Below are 20,770 nucleotides of genomic sequence, written 5' to 3' on the forward strand. Positions count from 1 at the left end.
ATTTGATAGATTAGATAGATTAGATTGATAAATGTTTACCTATCCTTTTATTTTCTGTCTTTCTGAATTATGTTTTAGGTATACCTCTTATATACTGCAAAGATTTGGGATTTGCTTTGCAACATAATGTTAGTCTTCTTCCTACTAGCTTAGATTTAACTCATTTACATTTATTGGATATGCCATATGTTTGGTCCTGGGTCTCAGTTTAATTTCATGCTTTCTTTTTTTATGCCTTTGTAAATATCTTATCCCATGTCATTGTCTCTTTGTTTTATTTTGTGTGCATGCCTCTTTTAACTGGGAAGGTTTGTATTTTGCTCTATCGGTTACATTAAAACTATTGCTTTATTTAATTTTCTTAGTCCTCTATTTTCTTTGACAGTACCTATTCATTTCCTTCTGTAAGCAATGGTGTAACTTCATCATTAACTTGTATATTTCTACTTTTTTAAACTGGCCAGATATAAAATTCTGAGGTGACACTTTCTTTTCTTGAGTATTTTTTTAGGCACTGCTCTTCTGTTTTCTAGGATGTAATATTGCTTTGGAGAAATCTGAGGCCTGTCTGGTATTTTTTCCACTTCTGAGTGACTTGATCTTGTTCATTTTTTCTCATTTCTGTCCTCTGTGTCTATGACAACATTTTTATTGTGGTGTGTTCATCCGCCAGTTACTCCTTTAATTTTGTTTTGTTTTGTTCCTTTTCTCCTCCCCTCCCCCCCCAAATGTCTTTATATAGATCCTCTACTATCTTTTTTTTATTATTCATTGTGGGAAAAGGTGAGTTTTTCTTAGAGCAGCTATTTCTAGAAGATTCATAAAATCTTCTATAAATAGAAGATCAGAGTCCTGCTCTAGGTGAGTAGTATTTTTCTTTATATAACTCAGAATTTTGTGTACAAATATATTTAGGCTTTATTCTCCCTAACCAAGGGGAACATTGAAGTTGTTTTCAACAAAAATTTCTTGTCTGCTGCTGTCACAAGGACATACAGTTTCCTCCAAACACAACTTATCTGTATAAATCTTCTATTAGCCTCATTTTGGCAACCAAAAGTGTCCGGGGAAGTTCTCATTACAAGTCCTAAACTCTGTTCCCATCACTGTAAACAAGGGATTTAGGTATTGTACTTTAGGTTGTACCTCTCACCTTTGAGAGCTGTAGTTTGTGTGCTCTCTCTGAGATAACGCAGTGCTGTCCTTCTCTTACTACTTTTTCTTCATCTCTAATTCTTCCACCTCTAATGTGATTTGAGGTTTCTGCTATCTTCTGTTATGTCAGAGATGGAGTTTGTATTTTTGCTTCTTGTTCTTGCTTTTTTGTTTTTTTAGCTGATTCCAGAAGGAGAAAGGGAAATGCCATCCCCATGTCTCTATCTTAAAAACTAAATTCAGACAGGTTATTAAAGCATTCAAGTATATGCCACTGGGTGAAACATGTTATGAAATGTTCTTTTTATTATTATTTTTTTTCTTTGTGAACTTCAAAACCCTAGAGCCTCATGAACAGGGATATCCTGACTTCTTTCAAATCTCTATATTAGCAGAGCAATATTTGTATAACTTGGAGTATGCCTTTTTTTCCCTTCTTTGCAGAACCAGGTGGCAAAAGCTATATCCATTTTTTCTCAAATCATGAAGACACAAAACATAACCTGCGTTAATTTAAATGTAAGTGACTTCTTTATGCTTACCCTAAGGTTTAAAATGTAATAAAATGATGTCTAGATTTTTCTGACTGTGCACAATAACTTGAAATGAACAATCATTTATTGAATTCCTCTATGTATACGTTAGGGTGTAGGCCCTGTGAGAGGTGTCAATGCAGCCCATGCTTCCAGGAGTTTATAACTGGTAGGCCATATAGACAAGTTAAGATATAAGACATGGCTAAATATATGTTAAAATAGAGATACAGAATGGGGATGGACTCTCTAGTCCTTTACTAGACCTTGAGAAATCTGAATGCTAATTATATCCTATTGGTGGTACTTAATTTCATGGGGTCATTAGGTACATAAAATAGTGGTTTGCACACAGGCAGCTCTCTAAATGTTAGCTGTTTTTATTCATATTATGTTGCCAATCTGCCATGGCTAATCTGTCCCATTGACCAAGAGCTTATCTGGGGTCTGGGTCAGCAAGGGTCTGCCTTCATGCAGCCAAGCCTTGCACAACTTTACTTGTAAGACTGAAAACAGAGGATAAAGTAAAACTTTTCTCACAGGATTCAGTATAATATTAAAGTTCAAAGCATATCCTGTAACCACTCCCTGTTTTTAAGCAGTAAGACACATAAGCCTTCCTGAACCAATGTCAAAGATTAACTTACCATTAAAAACTCCTTAGCTCCCACTCAGCCAGCCCCTGTTGAAGCCCTGCTTGAATACGGAGCACATTCATTTTATGGGGAGTTACATAAGAAAAGCCCCTCGCTTTCAAAAGCTTATCTAGTCTCCTAAAACAAATAAGGCAGGGATTCTTAACAAGGGGTCAATGAGCTTGGATTTAAATAAAATTTAAAAAAATTACCCTTGTGGGGACATGTTGGTGTGGGTATAAAATATTTATTAAATAATACACAGTATAATGTAGACTTAGTAAGGGATCCATGGTTTTCACCTGACTGGCAAAGGGGTCTGTAGAACAAAAAAGGTTAAGAACCCCTGATATGAGGGGTTGAGATGAAGAAAATGCTTTCAAAAGAGCAGAAATTTGTAAATACTAGCATGATGTGAACCAGATAACAGATCAGAGCCGATCCAATATTCCAAGATTGGGGAGTACTGGAAAGCCATGGGCTGGTCAGCACTAGTGAACTAAGAAGACCTTAGGGAAGAAATAATTTTTGCATAGTGTTCTGAAGGATGATAGGTTTTGAGATTGGTGGGATGGAGGTGGAAGAGCATTCTTGGTTGGAAGAGTAGGATTGATGAAAGTTCTGTTTAAAAGAGTGTAAACTTCTAGTCTTAACCACTTCTTATTAGCTCCATGTCCTTAGGTATGTTAATTAACTTCTATGGACCCCAATTTCCTTTTGTCTTAAAGGAATAATTGCTATCATTTTGTTGTGAGAATTGAAAGAAGTAACACATACAAAGTAGTCAGCACAGTGCCTAGCATATGGTTAGTGTTCAAGGAATGTTTGCTAGTGCTAATAGTATTTGTATGAAATGAGGTCTGTTAAATAAAAAGGGATGTTTGCTAGTGCTAACAGTATTTATATGAAATGAGGTCTGTTAAATAAAAAGGGATATTAATTTGTAACAAACCCTACAATCCAAATGAATAGAAATTAGGCATAACTCCAAACTTCTGAAAAGAAATAATAATATAAAGATAATGGTGATTTTCAGTTTGCCCATAGTGTTATCTTCAAATGTCACCCCCAAACCAGTGCCTAGGAGGCAATGAGGCAGAAAGATGTATACCTAGAGATTTTCAAGACAAGGTCTTTCTGGTAAATGATGGAGAGCAAAGTCGGGGGAGAAGTCTGAGATAAGAATACCTTATTTATTTGTCAGGGTTCCCTAGGGAAACAAACCAACAGGCGATATCTGTTAATAGTATGAGAGTTTTATAGGAATTGTCTCACACAATTGTGGGGATGCACAAGTCCAAATTCCATAGGGCAGGTTGCCAACTGGGAACTCTGATGAAGGTTTTTGATGAATTCCCCAAAAACTGAAATAGAGACGGGAATTCTCTCTTCTGACTGCTGAAATCATCACTTCTCCTTTTAAGGTCTTCAGCTGATTGGATGAGATAGCTCTCATTGCCGAAGGCAGTCTTCTCAGTTGATTGTAGATGTAATCAGCCATAGATGCAATCAACTTAACTGATGATTTAAATCCACAAAATGTCCTCACAGTAACTGTCAAGCCAGTGCTTGCTTAACCAAACAATTGGACACCATCGACAAAATGTCCTCACAGTAACAGGCCAGCAGTGCTTGTTAACCAAACAATTGGACACCATCACCTGGCCAAGCTGACACATGAACTAACTATCATACTTTATATTTGTCCTTACATTTCCTTTTCAAAAAGCTTTCACATGAGGAAGAGATGAGCCTGGGGAGAGTGATTTAAAAAAAAAAGATCAGTTTGGAAAGGAAGATTCTATACTTTTTTATACACGCACTAGAAAAATATTCAAAAAGAGAATTTGCAGCTTGCAAAGGACATGAGCCTGGCATGTGTGTGTGTGATTATCAAAATGACCTCATATGATCTTTTGAATACCACAAAGAAAGGAAAGAAAGATGACCCAGGAATGAGTTTATAAGGCATTAATGATGAGACAGGAAGCATCAGAAAAAGAGATGGGAAAAAAATAGCACCAGTGTATAGATATCTAAGAGGGTTTATAGTCTGCGCAGATAGCCACTGTTCTAAGGCTAGAGGGGGTAGGGTGGGGGTGGAGTGGGAGCCAAGATCTGGCAGGCTTCTAGGATTAAGCAGAAACTACAGGTCAGAGCAAATGGGCCAGCCTGTAAGGCTCATAGGCTAAAGCAGGTCTGCTAGGCCAGGGCTGGCAAAGGAGCAGAGTCCAGAGGTTCGGGTCGTTGGAGCTATCAATAGCAGTAAGCTAAACAAAAGGGTAGTCCTGGTCTTACAGCAGATGCCTTGTCCTTTGACTTCTTTGCTTCCTTCTGGTTATAGACACCTCTCAGTATCCAACTATATATCTGCTTCCAAGGGAGAGGGTGGCCTGTAGATGCACTAGTTTCATGACTGGGCAAAATTAAAATTGTTAGGTTTGGTAGAGATTCTTCCACTAGAGCTAAATCTTTCCAAATGGTTGCTAGCATTGGGTCGTAAAGAAATACGGGAGAGTGTGGTGAGAGCTGTTTTGTATGGATAATTAGTAGCTTTTCCTAGTATTGAGGTAAGGTTGGGAGATCAATAAGGATTGGTGGTGAGAAATGGAAGAGAGAGAGATAGGCCAGGATATTAATTCATTTAGCTGAATAAATTAGCTAGGTATTTTACCGCCATTAATTCATTTTATACAACCCTGTCAGAACAATATTTCTCCATGTTATAGATGTAGAAAACTAAGATTCAAAGGTAAGTGGGAACAGATGTGGCTCAAGAATTTAAGTGCCTGCCTTCCACATGGGAGGTCCCAGGTTCGGTTCCTAGTGCCTCCTAAAAACAAAAAAACCAAAATGAGCAAATAAACAAGAAAACCAATTCAGGGGAGCCAATGTGGCTCAGTAGTTGAGAGCTGGCTTCCCACATACAAGGTCCTGGGTTTAGTACCCTGCCCCAGTACTTCAAAAAATAAGCTAAGTTTTCACAGCTAATTAAGTAGAGTAAAGTTTTTATCACAAATTAATCCATTTAACTCTAAAGCCTGGGGTTTTCTACCACTCTAGATGCTAGTTGCTCTTCCTGCATAATGGAAAAACAGAACTGGCTATCATAAATGGTGATCTGCCGTAAATGCATGTATCCTACGTTCTTGCATTTAAATTCCTCAACTGTTTAATCCTTTTCTATCTTTCATAGTTATGAGAATCTATTAATAGTGTTCTTCACATGAGAAAACACTTTGGTAGAAATAAAACATGAGATCGCTGAGAGTGAAGCTGTACATTCAGAGTAGAAAGAGAAATGGAGAGTGTAATGAAAACAGGGAGCTAACGTGTCAGAGCTGGAGGAATAGCTTTTCTCTGAGAGTTAGAAAGGAAAGTCAGGTGCTAAATGTAATAGAAGGGCTAGGCTACATTTTGAGCAAGGACCGTGTAGATATAAGGAACCTGATCTTGAATATCAGTCTCCAAGTTTGGGTCATAGAAATACCTACTGTCAGGAAACTTAAAAATAGTTTTATTGTTTAAAAATTCTCTGTCAGGAAATTCTTCCAAATGTCTAACCTAAGTTTCTCATGTTTCATTAAAAGCCTATTTCATCTTCCTCAGGGAAAATGAAAAGCAGTAATTGTCATTCTCAAGTTTAATAATCATTCAGATTCTGGGTCTCTCATTAAGAATTGAAAAAAAAAAAGATTTAATATATCCTAGCTTCTCCAAGACTGAGTCATCTACTTGGTCTTCTTAAAGGTAATTTGTTTTGAAGAAATGGAAACCTGACAAATAGGCTAAGTAGACAGTCTGTTTAGTCAGTATTAGCAAAGCTATATGAAGCTTTTCTCTGATCTACTTTAAAAATTAATGCCTTATACTAAAATCTTTTGCTGCTTCCAATTAGAATTTGAGCTTACCTAATTTACCTAGTCTATTTAATTTTCTTTTCTCTGAAATTATTCCTGCTGCAAATGTAGACCCATAGGATCTAGTTTCCTATTTCCCCAGCAAATAGTTGCTACATTGCATTGAGTTAGCAGATGATCGCATTGAGACACATGTATGTTGACCCTGTCCTTGCAGTCTAAATTTAAACAAATCAGTCTTGAAAGAACGATAGCCTCTCTAGCAGTGCTGCTCAATGTCAAAGGATTAATTTCCACTTTCAATATGTCTAGAAGTAGCAAAGACCAAAATTTGGAATTGCATTTGCCCTGCTCATTTCAGGGGAATTAATTGGTAGTTATTTTTGCTGCCCTTATCATCTTTTGGTTACACAGGTGACTGTTTTAGTGCTTTTTTCCTCTGCTTACTAAGGTTGTCCTAAACTTCTAGCACAGGGGTTCTTAACATTTTTGTTCCACGGACCCCTTTGCCAGTCAGGAGAAAACCATGGACCCCTTACTAAGTCCACATTCTACTGTGTATTAGAATTTTCAATTCAAGCTCACGGAACCCCTAAAAGGGGCCATGGACCCTTGGTTATAAACCCCTGTTCTACCTCTTGCTGGGAAGTTTGCTAGACTGCACAGGTAGGAAAGAAGACAAGGACTCATTTGTCATAAATCCCTTCTTGGCAGTGCCTCACCCATGTGTATTAACTTAATGTGTATTAAGTTAAGAATTACATTTAGTTTAAATATTTATTTTTATTTATTTACTACCATCACCCCCCATTGTTTGTGCTCACTGTTTGCTCTCTGTGTCCATTTGCTGTGTGCTCTCTGCCTGCTCATCTTCTCTTTAGGAGGCACCAGGAACCAAACCCAGGACCTCCCATGTGGGAGAGGCACTCAATCACTTGAGCTACCTCAGCTCCCTGCTTTGTTGTGTCTCTCATTGTCCCTCCTCCTTGTGTCTCCTTGTTGCATCATCATGTTGCATCAGCTTGCCGTGCCTGCCTATTGTACCAGGTTGCTGCATTGCTCTTCTTCTCCAGGAGGCAATGGGAACCAAACTTGGGTCCTCCCATGTGGTAGGTGGGAGGCCACATCCACTTCTCTACATTTAGTTTATATAGACTTAAAAAATTTGAAAAAAGCCTGTACAAATTAAAGGCTCTATTTTTCTTCCATGTAGAAAACCAGATATGGTCAGTCCAGGTCTGGTGTGGCATTCCATATCATGGAGGATCCCACCTTCTGTAATTCCACTTCTCTATCCTAAGAATGTGACTTCCATTCATCACATCTCTGTTCCTACTTTCTAGCAAGTAGGAAAAATGGGGGACGATAACAAAGTTGGTTCCTTTTAAGGATGCTTTCCCAAAGTCTGGCCACAAAACTTGTGCTTACATCTTATTGGCTAGAACTTAGTGTATCATGTCCACTCCTAGTTGCAAGGAAACCTGGGATATATAGTCATTTTGTTCTGTACCTGGAGCATCAATTAAAGTAGGTAGTTCTGTTATCAAAAAAGGAGAAAGTGGCTATTGGTTAGGGAATTAGTAGTCTCTACCACACTATGATATTTTACTTCAAATAAACTTTATAAAAAATTAAAAAAAAAAAAAGACAAATTCTACATGTTCAGGAGTTCTATTTCCTTTTTTGGTCAAAATTCCAAGTGACTTGTCATCATTTCCTGAGGACTCAGAAGATCAGAGTGGCAGGAAATATGCGTTCTTTCAGTAGTTTTTCTTAACCAAACTTTCTCCTGTTCCTTGATAATTTAATTGTCCTAGCCTTTTGTTTAAAATTAAAGCAATGTGTGCTATACCTTCCTTTAACTTTCCTTAACTGCACCTTGGCACTTCAGTTTGAGACAGGCGCTAGCTTTCATCTATATTGCACCTCATCAGTGTATTTCAAGGTATTGAACCTCACTCTTGAAATTCCTACTGAAATCAGAGATGGCTGTTGGAGGCAGGAGGAGAAATTGGGAAAACTTATAAAGAAAAGTCAAGAATTTCCAGGAAACATATCAATAGTTTCTAGCATGGGACCACAGAACGTTTATTCTTTTAATTTGCTAAGGGACCCACATGCCCCTTCTTATTCATTATTACTGAATGCCTCCTAGTTTCCCAGCTTTGGAGATGTAGCAGTCAACAGGTAGACTTGTCCTTGCCCTCAAAAGGATAGACGACTGCCCAACCAAATTGGAACTGTTTTTATTGACACAGGTGTTAAGAACTGTGAAGGGTCTTAGATTTTACCTTACTTGCAAATTAACATGTTAGTCACAGTTTCAGGGATGCTGACAGGTAGAGTATGTAAGCTTCCTGGGTCAGAAATGAAGGACAGTTTATTACAGTGATAGCAGTAGGCAAAATACTAACATTTTTGTTTCAGTTCCCTAAGCCCCAGTTCCCACAGGGTGATGTGAGGAGGACTCAATGATACTTGTACACATAATAGACTGCATTTTAAGAAAGGAACCCTGAGTTTAGGGAACCCAAATATTTTTTAATGGGCAGTGAATGTCTGCCCTTTGCTCTAAATGAGACACTTATGTCTTTCTTCCAAGGCTGTTGATTATACAAACATCCTTGAAAATAATCTGGCAGAAAGACAGTCAGTGCTTCTCTCAAGGCATGTAGCAATCTAAGAGACCCATAGAGAGTTGTCTCCCAACAAAGTCTGTGCTCATGATTTTGCCTGTGCTTTGGAATACTAGGGCTAGGTCAGGTCCTTTGGGTTCATTCTACCTTGGATCATTTCATTATGTTCCTTAAGACCAAAGATAACCCCTCATTTTGATCAGCTACTCAACAAGCATCATGTTACAAGATGCTCTCTGGCAAGAGAACATATAAAAAAGGAATAGCTCTTCCAGAAAAACCACTTTTCCTAAGGATCAAGAACCTTAAAAATGTTTATACTCTTTGACTTAGTATTTCATTTCTGAGAATCAAGTCTAAGATATTAATAAAGAATGGTATATTTCCATAATGAATTGTTATGCATTCATGAAAAATGAGGATTTTTTCCCTAAAATTTCTTGTTTCTATGAGCAAATGTTCACAAAATGATTAATGTATAATGATATAATGATTAACAAAACAAGATCTAATTTTGGCAAAAATAATATATTTGGAAGATAATGCCACCAAATTAACAATGGTTGATTGGTGAATTTTGAGTTATTCTCATCTTTTGTAGTTATTCTAATATTCTATAAACATTTTTTATTTTTTCATATTTTAATAGTGAACATTGGTAATCAGAGTAAAATATCTTTTTTTTCCCCTTGTGTTTAACTGGTAGATGGTAGGTAGTATATCATTCTTCAAAGCAAAGTACAGCACTCAGTTTTTGAAAGTTTCTGAATAACTACAGGGTTAGTAGGAGTGCTCTATTAAGACTTCAGACAGCTTCCATTGTGCTTTCAGTGACCCATGAATTTCCCTGCAGTTTCCTAAATAAACAAACAAAAAAATCAAGGTGTTATTTGCCCCATAACCAATCTTACCAGATTGTTTGATCCCCATATCCTCTGGATCTAGACGGGATGATGATGAAGAAACTAACGTGCTTTGAGCACCTCCTGTGTGCTGAGATTTTACTTTTAACATTCACAATAACACAAAATGTGAGGTCGTTAGGTATTTTCCCATTTTACAAATGAGGAAATTGAAAATCAGAGAGATTAAGTACCTGGCGCAGCATCACATAACTAGAATTGTCAGTGTCAGATTTCCAGCTCAGGTATGTCAGACTCTAAAATCCGTGCTTTTTCCATTTTGCCTGCTTCCTGTTATTTGGTTCTTAAGCATATTTTGAAATTTGGGTATTTTGATTAAGTATTGGAAAGCAAGTTTGGCAGTGGGCATACATTTGAAGTATACATTGAACTCGTGGCAGCATATATTTAGAAAATAGCATCAAGGCAGAATAGGTGCCGATAAATGCAGGCTTAACTAATAGGATGTTTCTCAACATTGGAAATACTGGCTTGGTCATGTTTTTGTTTGTTTCTTCTTTTTATTCAGATAATTATCCATATCCACTCAAATATGTTGGAAACTGTAGTGAATATACTAAAGGATGCTGCAGAAAGAAATGTATCAAACTTTGTGAAAAGACATGAATTCTCAGAAGAAGTGGTAAGTATGCAGTTGCCACAGAAATCATGTAAAAGTGAAAGGGCATTCTTTAAAATGCCCTTCTAAAACATTTAATTTCTTTTTTCTGTAGCCCTCATCTCTAAAGAGAATCTCAAATACAGAAACTTCTCAGTTATTCTCGTTAGAAGACATTTGCATGTTGGTGCCAAGATTTTTTCTTCCAACACTAAATATCCTCTATAAAGGAAATATCCTCTATAATTTACAGGATTTGCAGAAATATCCTCTCTAAAAGGAAACTTTTTATTTTGCAATATTTTTTTCCCCACACTGTTTTTATGAGTCCAAACTCTCTTTAATGGAGGGCAGTTTTATACCTTTTCCCTTTCTCCTGGAGCCTCCTATACCTTCTTTCTACTCCTCACTCTCAGCTGATGACTTTTCTTTCTGTTTCGCCAATAAAATAGAAATAATCAGCAGAGAGCTGCTGCCACATCAACAGCCTCCTTTGCTCTTCTCACATAGATTCAGGCTTCCCTCCTGAAACCATGGTGAACTGTACACACACCTCTGAAGTCAGCTCTCCTGTTACACTAGATCTCACTTGAGAGCATCAATCCAGACTTTGTCTCACTCTTTTAAGCATCATCAATATCCCCTTCCTTGTGGATCATTCCCATCACCAAACAATAGGCAATACTACCTCCCATCATAAAAAAATAATTCCCCTACTTCGACAAATGAGAAGATATACCATGTCTTTGGGTAGAAAGACACAATTGCATGAATTCTCAGTTCTTCCCAGGTTAATATGTTAATATAATATGAACCCAATAAAAGTACCATTAGGTTTTTATTCTGTAGTTAAAGTTTAGTTGGAACAAAACAAGCAAGAATAGCTAGGAAAAATACTGCAAAAGGAACAATAAGTGATGCTAGAGCTACCAGATATTAAACTGTAGTAAAGCTTCAATAATTAAAACTACAGTTTCAGCGCATTGCTGTACTAGCTAATGGAACAGAATTGAAAGCCTAATAATAATAGACCCAAATGCTTATGGAAATTTAGCGTAAGGTAAGGCTGGCATTTCAAATCAATGGGAACATATAGATTTTTAAAATTAGTGGTGCTAGAATAAGTAGATAGCCAAATGGAAAAAGAGAAAAAAATTTATTTTTGTACCATAAACTGGGATAGATTCAAGTGGATGAGATATTTAGATTTAAAAAAAAATGAAACCACACAAGTAGAAAAACATTAGAGAATTCCTTTAGGTTCTAGGAGTGGAGAAATGTCTATCTACAAGTCACAATCTGAATCAGTTAAAGAAGATTGATAAATTTGTAAAAACTAAAAATAATTTTGTGGGTTTTTTGCCTGGCAAAAACATCACCATAAGCATAGAAGAAAGATAATAACAAATTGGGAGTAAATATTTTCAACTTTTATCAGTAGACAAAGGACTAACTAACCCTCCTATATAAAAAGCTCTTTTTAAAAATGGTGAAGAGGGAGCGGATATGGCTCAAGTGGTTGAGCACCTGCTTTCTACACGTAAGGTCCTGGATTCAATCCTCAAAACAAGATTAACAAACTACAAGCAAACAAACGAAAAAACCAACTCAAGGAAGCCAGTGTGGCTCAGAGGTTGAGGCCCAGGGTTCAATCCCTAGTCCTGGTACCTTGAAAAAAAAAATGGTTAAGAAAAGGATCAACAACCCTAATGAACAATGGGCAAGAGATGTAGATGAAGTTCACCAAAACAGAAATATGAATGGCGCTTAATAAAAAGGATTCCTTATGAGCCGGTTAGGTTGAGGAAGGGAAGTATACTTTTCTCGGTGTATCTGGTTGTAGATTTGTTCTTCAGTATGTAAATGTTTTGCAAAATCAAAACAAATATGAAGAGAAAAAATAAAATTTTGAAAATTTAAAGTAAAATGAAACAAATGAGCCCATTCGTTACATTGATGGTTTAACCATACAAAGAGGAATTGTTGCAGGTCCTCTGAAACATAATAATTTGTACATCTCTAACAGAATATAGCCTAAGGAAAAATGGATCTGTAAAGAAATCTTAAATTACCAACAGTGATATTGTTAGTAATAGTACTAGTATTGTTATTTTGACTTAACGAAGTGACCTACCATTTGAGTTTCCTTTCTTTTCTCCCTTCTTTTGCCTTTATGGTACCGGCCGATGGCAAGGTTGGCAGTGGAAGGGGGGGAGCTGCTTTGTCTTCCTCTGCCACACTGTTGCCTTCCCAGCCCAGTCCCGTCTTCTCACTTCCACTGAAAAGCTTCTTCCTACTGGTTAAAGGAGCTTGTCAGGAAACTGACTAACTCTGGGTATGATTAAATTTAAAGTGTCTCTTCCTATTTGACATCTTAGCTTTTTGTAGGTTGTCATGCACCAGATCCTTTCGAAGTAAGTTTAGGAAAATGGGGAAATTGGACAGATTTTAATCTGAATTTTTTTCACCAGAGCCTATAAGACTAATTTTACTAAGAAAACCCACTCTTTAGTTCAGTGTGTTTCCCCTGGTTATTGTGAGACCACTCAAGGAATTGTTTGATGAGAACTTAATTGATTGATATAACTCCAGTAGCTTTTGAGCTAGTTCTAAATATATGTATGTGAGATTGCATGCAAAGTCTTCTGTTGTAAAACTGCATTTTACAAATGCTCTGTATAGTGTTTATACCAACAGTTACCAAAAATGTTTGTGTGTGAAGATAATACTATATATCTTAGGTGCTGTTATAACACCAGAGGAGTATTGAAAAGAAATTTCTGTAATACTTTTACCAAAACTCCTCCAACTTTAGCTATTTCTTCATTGATTTCTTTTTTTAAAAAACTACAAACAAATGAGGTTCAAGCTCTTTTCTGCTTAAATTATAAATGGTTCTAATCACTTGATTCTGTAGTGATAGATGAGAACTGATGTAATATGTACAGTTGCTTCTTTTAGACACTGTATGCTGCACATTAAGTCATTTCACTTTGAACATGAGGACTAAACAAGGTATTCTTTTTAAGAGGATTGAGAAGTGCTTAAGTGTCTTGTCCAAAGGTTCAGTGAGGAGCCCTTGTTTGAAAGGAAGATGTGCAGGTAGCAAGGAGGTTTGTGATATATTTAGAAGATGACCAAAGGGTTTGTTTGGGAAGCTTGATCTCAATTAAATTTTATCAAAAAGGTCCTTAAAAAGGATTGAACTAAGTAAAATGTTGATTTTGTTCAGAAAGTAGCTTTACCTTCTAATTTGGAGCTCACTTTTTAAAAAATTTATTGAAATATATCACTCATAGATAAATATACATAAACAATAAGTATATAATAGTTGTGAACTTATAAAACAAACATTTATTACAAACTTATATAACATCTCACCCTACTGCTAATAACTTGCATTGCTTTCAAACCTTTTTAACAAATAATTAAAGAGCATTGTCAAAATATTACTATTAAACAAAGTACTTTTCCTCTAACCAATCCTATTCTTATCTTTATATCATATATGAACATACATAAACAATTAAGTGTACAGTAAAAGTTGTAAACTTACAAAGCAAGCATGCATAACATCATTCAGGGGTTCCATACATCAACCTTCCACCAAAACCTTGCATTGGTCATGAGACGTTTGTTACAAACTATGAAAGAATATTGTCAAAATCTTACTACTAATCATAGTCCTTATCTTACATTTGGTGTGTTTTTCCCCCAAAGCATCCTATTATTACTTTTTAAATATATTTTTTATGACAGAGTTGTAAACTTATAAAACAATCATTCACATGTGCAGAATTCCCAAAGAACACCCCCTACAGATAAAATAATATCATCTGATTATTACCATGTCCATAGCGTACATTTCTCTCACATTTTCCATATTGCCTCAGTATCAACACAGTACATCTTTCGCATAGATGCAAGAATATCATATTATTACTACTAACCACAGTACATAGGTCACTCCAGCTTTTTTTCCCCATGTTTCCCCACATTCCCACACCCTGCAGTAGTGATATACATTTGTTCTATCTAACAAAGGACACTCTTGCATCTGTACCATCAACCACAATTCTCATCCACCTCTTGGTTTACTGTGCTATCCACTTCCTAGATTATTCTCTAGTAGTCTGCCAATTGGCATTTACATAACTAGATTATGATTTTCAGTCAAATCCCCATTTATAAACTAGCTGTTACTCACTGTGTGTTACCATCCACTCTATACATTTCCATACCTTTACAGTAAAGCTAATTAAAACTTCTACATACATTAAACATCAGTAGTCCACTCAGTTCTTCTCTTATCTCCTTTAAGAATCCACCTCTAACACCAGGTCTGGAAGATATATTCCTACAATTTCTTCTAGAAGTTTTATGGTTCTGGCTTTTAGTTTTAGTTTTTTGATCCATTTTGAGTTAATTTTTGGATAAGGTGTGAGATAGGGGTCCTCTTTCCTTCTTTCAGCTATGAATGTCCAATTCTTTCAGCACCTTTTGTTGAATGGATTATTCTGCCCAAGCTGTGTGAGTTTGACAGGCTAGTCAAAAATCACTTGACCATACCTATGAGGGTCTGTTTCTGAATCATAAATTTGGTTCCATTTGTCTATTGTGTCTGTCTTTAGGCCAGTACCATGTTGTTTTTACCACTATAGGTAGGTATTATGATTTAAAGTCTGGAGATGAGGGTTCACTTTTCCTTTTTATGATGTTTCTGGCTATTCAGGACTCCTTACCCTTCCAAATAAATTTAATGATCATGATTTCAATTTTTTCTTTAATGCTGGTGGAATTTTTATCGGGATTGCATTAAATCTGTATATCAATTTGAGTAGAATTGACATCTGGATGATATTTAGTCTTCCAGTCCATGAGCATGGTCTGTTCTTCCAGTTCTTTAGGGCTTTTCTGATTTGTTTTAAGATTGAGTTGCAGTTTTCTGAATACAAGTGCTTTACATCATTGGTTAAGTTTATTACTATTTGAGTTTTATATGTCATATTTTATTTTCACCACTCTTTTGATACTTTTATTTTTTTTATTTTTTAAAGATTTTTATTTTATTTATTTAATTCTCCCCCCTCTCCTGGTTGTCTGTTCTCTGTCTATTTGCTGCGTCTTGTTTCTTTGTCCGCTTCTGTTGTCGTCAGCGGCACGGGAAGTGTGGGCAGCGCCATTTCTGGGCAGGCTGCACTTTCTTTCCCGCTAGGCGGCTCTCCTTATGGGGTGCATTCCTTGCGCGTGGGGCTCCCCTACGCGGGGTCACCCCTGCGTGGCAGGGCACTCCTTGCGCGCATCAGCAGTGTGAATGGGCCAGCTCCACACGGGTCAAGGAGGCCCGGGGTTTGAACTGCAGACCTCTCATGTGGTAGATGGACGCCCTAACCACTGGGCCAAGTCCGTTTCCCCTTTTGATACTTTTAGTTATTTTTATTGATATAATCTTCATTTCTAGACTTTCTCCCAGCCCTCTCTCTCTCCTGTCTTTTCTTTTCAGCCTCTGACACACCCTTTAGTATTTCCTGAAAATCTGGTCTCTTGCTTCAAAATTCTCTCAGATTCTGTTTATCTGTGAATATTCTAATTTCACCCACATTTTTGAAAGACAGTCTTGCTGGATATAAGATTCTTGGCTGGAAGTTTTTCTCTTGTAATATCTTAAATATATCATTCTTGCCTCCATGGTTTCTGGTAAGAAATCAATACTTAATCTTATTGGATATCCCTTATATGTTATGCATTGCTTTTCTCTTGCTGCTCTCAGAAATCTCTCTTTGTCTTTGGCCTTTGACATACTGATGAGTATGTGTCTTGGAGTTGGTCTATTTGGATTTTTTGGGATGGGAGTATGTTGTGCTTCTTGGACACGGATATCTATGTCCTTCAATAGGGTTGGGAAATTTTCTACCATTATTTCTTTAAATATTCCTTCTGCCCCTTTTCCCTTCTCTTCTTCTCCTGAGATACCCATGACACATATGTTTGCATGCCTTTTGCTGTCATTTAGTTCACTGAGACCTTGTTCAAATTTTTCCATTCTTTTCTATGTTCACTTTCAGAGGCCATTTCTTCAAGCTCACCAATCCTTTCTTCTGCCTCCTCAAATCTGCTATTATATGATTCCAATATCTTTTTAATTTCATTTATTGTATACCTTTCATTCCTGTAAGATCTGCTATTTTTCTATGTATGCTTTCAAATTCTTCTTTGTGCTCACCCAATGTCTTCTTAATATCCTTAATCTCTTTAGCCATCTCATTGAATTTATTAAGGAGATTTGTTTGAACATCTATGATTAGTTGTCTCAACTCCTTTATGTCATCTCGAGGCTTATCTTGTTCCTTTAACTGGGCCATAGCTTCCTGTTTTTTGGTGTGGATTGTAATTTTTTGTTGGTGTCTTCTCATCTGGCTTACTAGAGTATTTATTCAGGGTGCAGTTTTTCTCTTTAGTTTAGGGCTTCCTATCCTTTCTCCCTTGCTGGTTGTGCAGTAGGAGCCAAATATGTAGTTGGTGCTGTAAGCTGTGGAGGCTCAAGCTGCACTCATTGCACCAGGGACCAATGAAGCTTCTTTCAACTCTTTCCTTTGCCAGGGGTAGGGACAGAGTCACAGCTATGTGGAATAATCCAAGTGCACGCCTAGACTATAGTCGCTCAGAGAGACTGATGAAGCTTTACATCCCTTTCTCTCCTGCCTCGTGCAGGGATGGAGCTGCAGGTGTGGGCAGCAATCTATGAAGTGTGGCTCCAAGATGACCGCAGTTGCCCTGGTAGACTTCTGATTTTCAGTCTATGCCAGCCAAAGTTACCTGCAATTACCCATATAGGCAGTTACAGGGCTCCTCAGCCTCCTCCCTGCCAGAGGTGGGGCTGAAGCCTAATCTGAGGCTGCAGGCTGATCTGTGTGAAAGAAACTGGTTCCTGCTGACACTGAGAGTTTCAGTCAGCCCAGCTTCCCCTCAGGCTGGGGGCAGAGTCAGAATGGCGGCTACTGGCCTCTTTCTGACTTGGGCTCGTTCACACCCCAGCTGTTACCAGCTGAGTCTACCAATCAGCAGCTGAAATTGGCAGCCAGCCATCTCCTCCTCCCCTGTTTCTGGGAAATGGAGCCTCCAACTCCAGCCACAGAATAGTCCTTGGGGTAGCTTATGCCTCCAGAGTAGGATAGTCAACGGCCTCCACACCTTGGCTGGTAATTTCCCAGAGAGGATGGTGCAGGGTCCCACAGTTTCCTCCATGCTGGAGGTGGCACTGGGGCCTAGGCTAGAGCTGCAATCTGACCTGGACGGAAAGAAGTCAGTCCCTACCAGCACTAGGATTTTCAGTCCACCCCGCTTCCCCATGTGCCAGGCGTGGAGTTAAGATGGCGGCTCCTGGCCTCTTTCTGGCTTGGACCGGCTCAAATTTTAGCTGTTCTCAGGGTTATAGTCTAGCCCACTGCATTTCCTCGTCAGTAGCTGAAATTTGTGCCCAACCGTCTCTTCCTCCCCCATTTTGGGGAAGTGGAGCTTTCATTTCCAGCCGCAGAATAGTGCCTGAGGCGGCTTGTGCCTCCAGTGGATGATGAGCACTGGCCTCCGCGGTGTGGAGCACTCTATTTATGAGTCTTCTCTGCAGATGGGCAGTCTTCTACTCCTTCAAGGTCGTTGCAGGATGCTCTTCTGGTTTCCTGGAGCCCCCAAACAGGTGCTTCAGCTAGCTCCAGAGAGCTCTGGGTGTTTACTAACTGCCCTGTAGCAGGAGCTGACTCTAGGATCCTTACTCCACCGCCATCTTGCTCGTTCTGCCTGAGCTCACTTATTTTTGTAGAAATAAATACCATCAAATACCATCCATTCAGCTTTAGACATCTCCCTGTCCATGCCCTAGACTTGTATATCTAACCACCTTCTTGACGTATCCATTTAGATGTTTTGCAGGCATAGGCATCTCAATCATGTCCAAAGAGAACTCTTTTTTTTTTCTTTAGTAGACAATTTATTTTGATAAACTTGCTCAATAACAAAAATATAAGTGAAGAAAATTACATTGATTTATACAGTTTGTATAAACAATTTGTTTTGAAACTATTAATTGAAAAAATGTTGTAACCAATTAGAAAACAATGCTTAATGAAGTTGTGGATAAATACAGATCTTGATAACAAATTTTAAACTCTCAAAAGAGAACTCCATCAGGTCCTCTCCATCTTTGCCCATTTCAGTAAATGACACTGTCCATCACCAAGTTAGTAAAGTCCAAACTGGGACGGTATCTTTGACTCCCTTTCCTTCACTCTTTCAATAATAAACCCCTTTGTTTAACTTCCTAAATATACCTCACATACATTTACTTCTCCATCTTTACTCTGCATTTCCCAATCAAAACTACCATCATTTTTCATCTGAGCTCTAAAGAGCCCCCTGATTAGTGTCTGTATTCTGAACTTACCAATTCGTTCTCTAGCAACTTTTTAAACCTAAATCAGATCATGTTCCTCTTTAGACCCTCCAATGACTTTAGATAGAGTCTCAAAACCTTACTATAAAGTCCTATATAATTTGCTGTAAAGTCTTATATATAATTTGGCCCTGCCTTCTGTTCTAGTCATTAAATTGAACACACTTGATCCCATTGGTATTTAACACCCTTTTCCTTATAGATTTTATTGCATAGTATACATGACTTGAACCCCCCGTTTAAAAAATACAGGTATGATTTCAACTACTAATTATGAATTTTGAGTGTAGCTTGTGGAATCCCTTATAAGCACACTTCTGTGTACCCAGTCCCTGGTTTTTACCACTTTGAGTATATACTGTGCATTTTTACGTATGTATCTCTGCTTCCTGAAGAATAGAAAGAACAAGAAAAGAATCTTGCGAAGAGAGAATGATCAGGTCTTCTTGCTTTTTTTCCAGCTGGCCACTGTGAGAGAAAAAGTGAAGGATTTCCCTGCCCTTCTGACTAAATTTGATGAGATCTATGGAAAACTGCACTTATCTGGTCAGGTCACCACTCACACTTTGGATACTCTGCTCTGCCACACCCCCAGGGACAGGAAATACCCCGTGGCACTATTCAACAAGAAGACAATCAGCCATCGGACCTTCCAGCCACTCAACCAGTCCCTGTTGGCCGAGTAACCTGTGGGTCTGAGGTGGAAGGAGTCCTGCTTCTAGTGTGTTCCTGGCTTCCTGAGAAATCAGGCATCATACTTCAGTGGACACTGCTAACTCCTGGTCTCCTCCCTAAATTCCCAAGTTCGTTGAGTGTTGATGTGCTGATCTGTGAAGTACATATGCTGTGCCACTGTGAAGACTAGGTGGAACCAGCAGAAAACAGCTTCCTCAGAAAGGAGGCTCTATCTGTGTGAACTGCTCAGGATGCTTGAAAGAATGTGGCCCTGATTCCTGTTCCAGCTTTCAGTACCAGAGCAGAACCCAGTAACCACTATCAGGACGAATTTCACTTCCAGCTATAAGTGTGGTCATTTCTGACTAATTTTCATGAGGAGGGTTACTTGCAAATTAAACCATTGCTGAATTCAGGAGGGCTGAAATCCTATTCTACCATGTGGGTCAATACCACAGAATTTTCTTGCTACTTTTGCCATTATTTATCTCTTTGACCCTAAACAAGATATTTGAGCCCTCATTTTACCATCTGCAAAATAATAGTACCCCTGTATATGTTCATTTAAAATTTCATTCAAGGTTCAGTTGGGTAAGATTTCCTCAAAAGTGTAAGAAATAAAAATCCTGGGAAAACTTCTTGAGTTTGTGTGTGGTTTTTCTCAGCAACACAACCGTAATTTATCTTGGTCATGGACAAGCCACGTACTTTTCAAAATAAGTGCCAATAAAAACCACTTAGTGCTTTCTGTATTGCTTGTTTTCATATGGGTCATAAATATTAGGTCCTGTAGTTCATCTCGATCTGTTAATGGTTTTTGCCTTTCATTGGATATCTTAACTTTTTGTAAAAAATTCATCTTGAGAACAAAGAAATGTTTTCTCACACTTAGACTGAGCCATTACTTGATTGTTTGAAACACAGCATCTGGTGAGTTTTGCCATATCTTATCACAGTTGTGCAGAAGAGAAATAGACAGTGACTTCACCTCCATTTTGTGCTTTGTGTTTCTGAAGGCCCAATGTGATGTTCAGAGCCTTTGAAGCTGTCTGCTTAGTGATGCAGTTGAGGGCTACTTCAAAAAATAATACTGCTATTTTAATTTTTTTGTAATTCTGAGGCTAGAACTGTTCCTAGAATCAGAAATCTTAGATTAGGAGGAATCTTCTGGATCTCCTAATTTAACCTCAACTTTCAGGTTGAGGAAATGACTTGTCCAGGCTGGCATAACTAATTTGAGGTAGAACTGATAATAAAATAATAAAATCCAATTCCTAATTTAGTACCATTTCCACTAGACCACACTGTC

At 37.9% G+C, this 20,770-nt stretch overlaps 1 protein-coding gene and 1 long non-coding RNA gene across 2 annotated transcripts in view; one reads left to right on the forward strand and one right to left on the reverse strand.

The window, feature by feature from the left end:
* The window catches only part of PTCD2 (pentatricopeptide repeat domain 2), a 40,840-nt gene extending 20,741 nt beyond the window's left edge, over positions 1 to 20,099 (forward strand). Inside the window, exons 8-10 of the mRNA XM_058284520.2 lie at positions 1,600 to 1,674; positions 10,251 to 10,364; positions 19,248 to 20,099. Coding sequence (XP_058140503.2) covers positions 1,600 to 1,674; positions 10,251 to 10,364; positions 19,248 to 19,472 — 414 coding nt within the window. The 3' untranslated portion in view covers positions 19,473 to 20,099. The remainder of the gene's footprint in view (positions 1 to 1,599; positions 1,675 to 10,250; positions 10,365 to 19,247) is intronic.
* Positions 3,560 to 7,100, reverse strand: LOC131280910 (uncharacterized). The gene is made up of 2 exons (XR_009188590.2): positions 7,008 to 7,100; positions 3,560 to 4,076 (listed from the first exon to the last, which is right to left on the reverse strand). It is a non-coding gene; the product is annotated as an uncharacterized lncRNA (long non-coding RNA).
* Positions 20,100 to 20,770: the final 671 nt, after the last annotated feature.

The sequence above is a fragment of the Dasypus novemcinctus genome, chromosome 2, assembly GCF_030445035.2.
Source record: "Dasypus novemcinctus isolate mDasNov1 chromosome 2, mDasNov1.1.hap2, whole genome shotgun sequence".
In the NCBI taxonomy this organism is placed as follows: domain Eukaryota; kingdom Metazoa; phylum Chordata; class Mammalia; order Cingulata; family Dasypodidae; genus Dasypus; species Dasypus novemcinctus.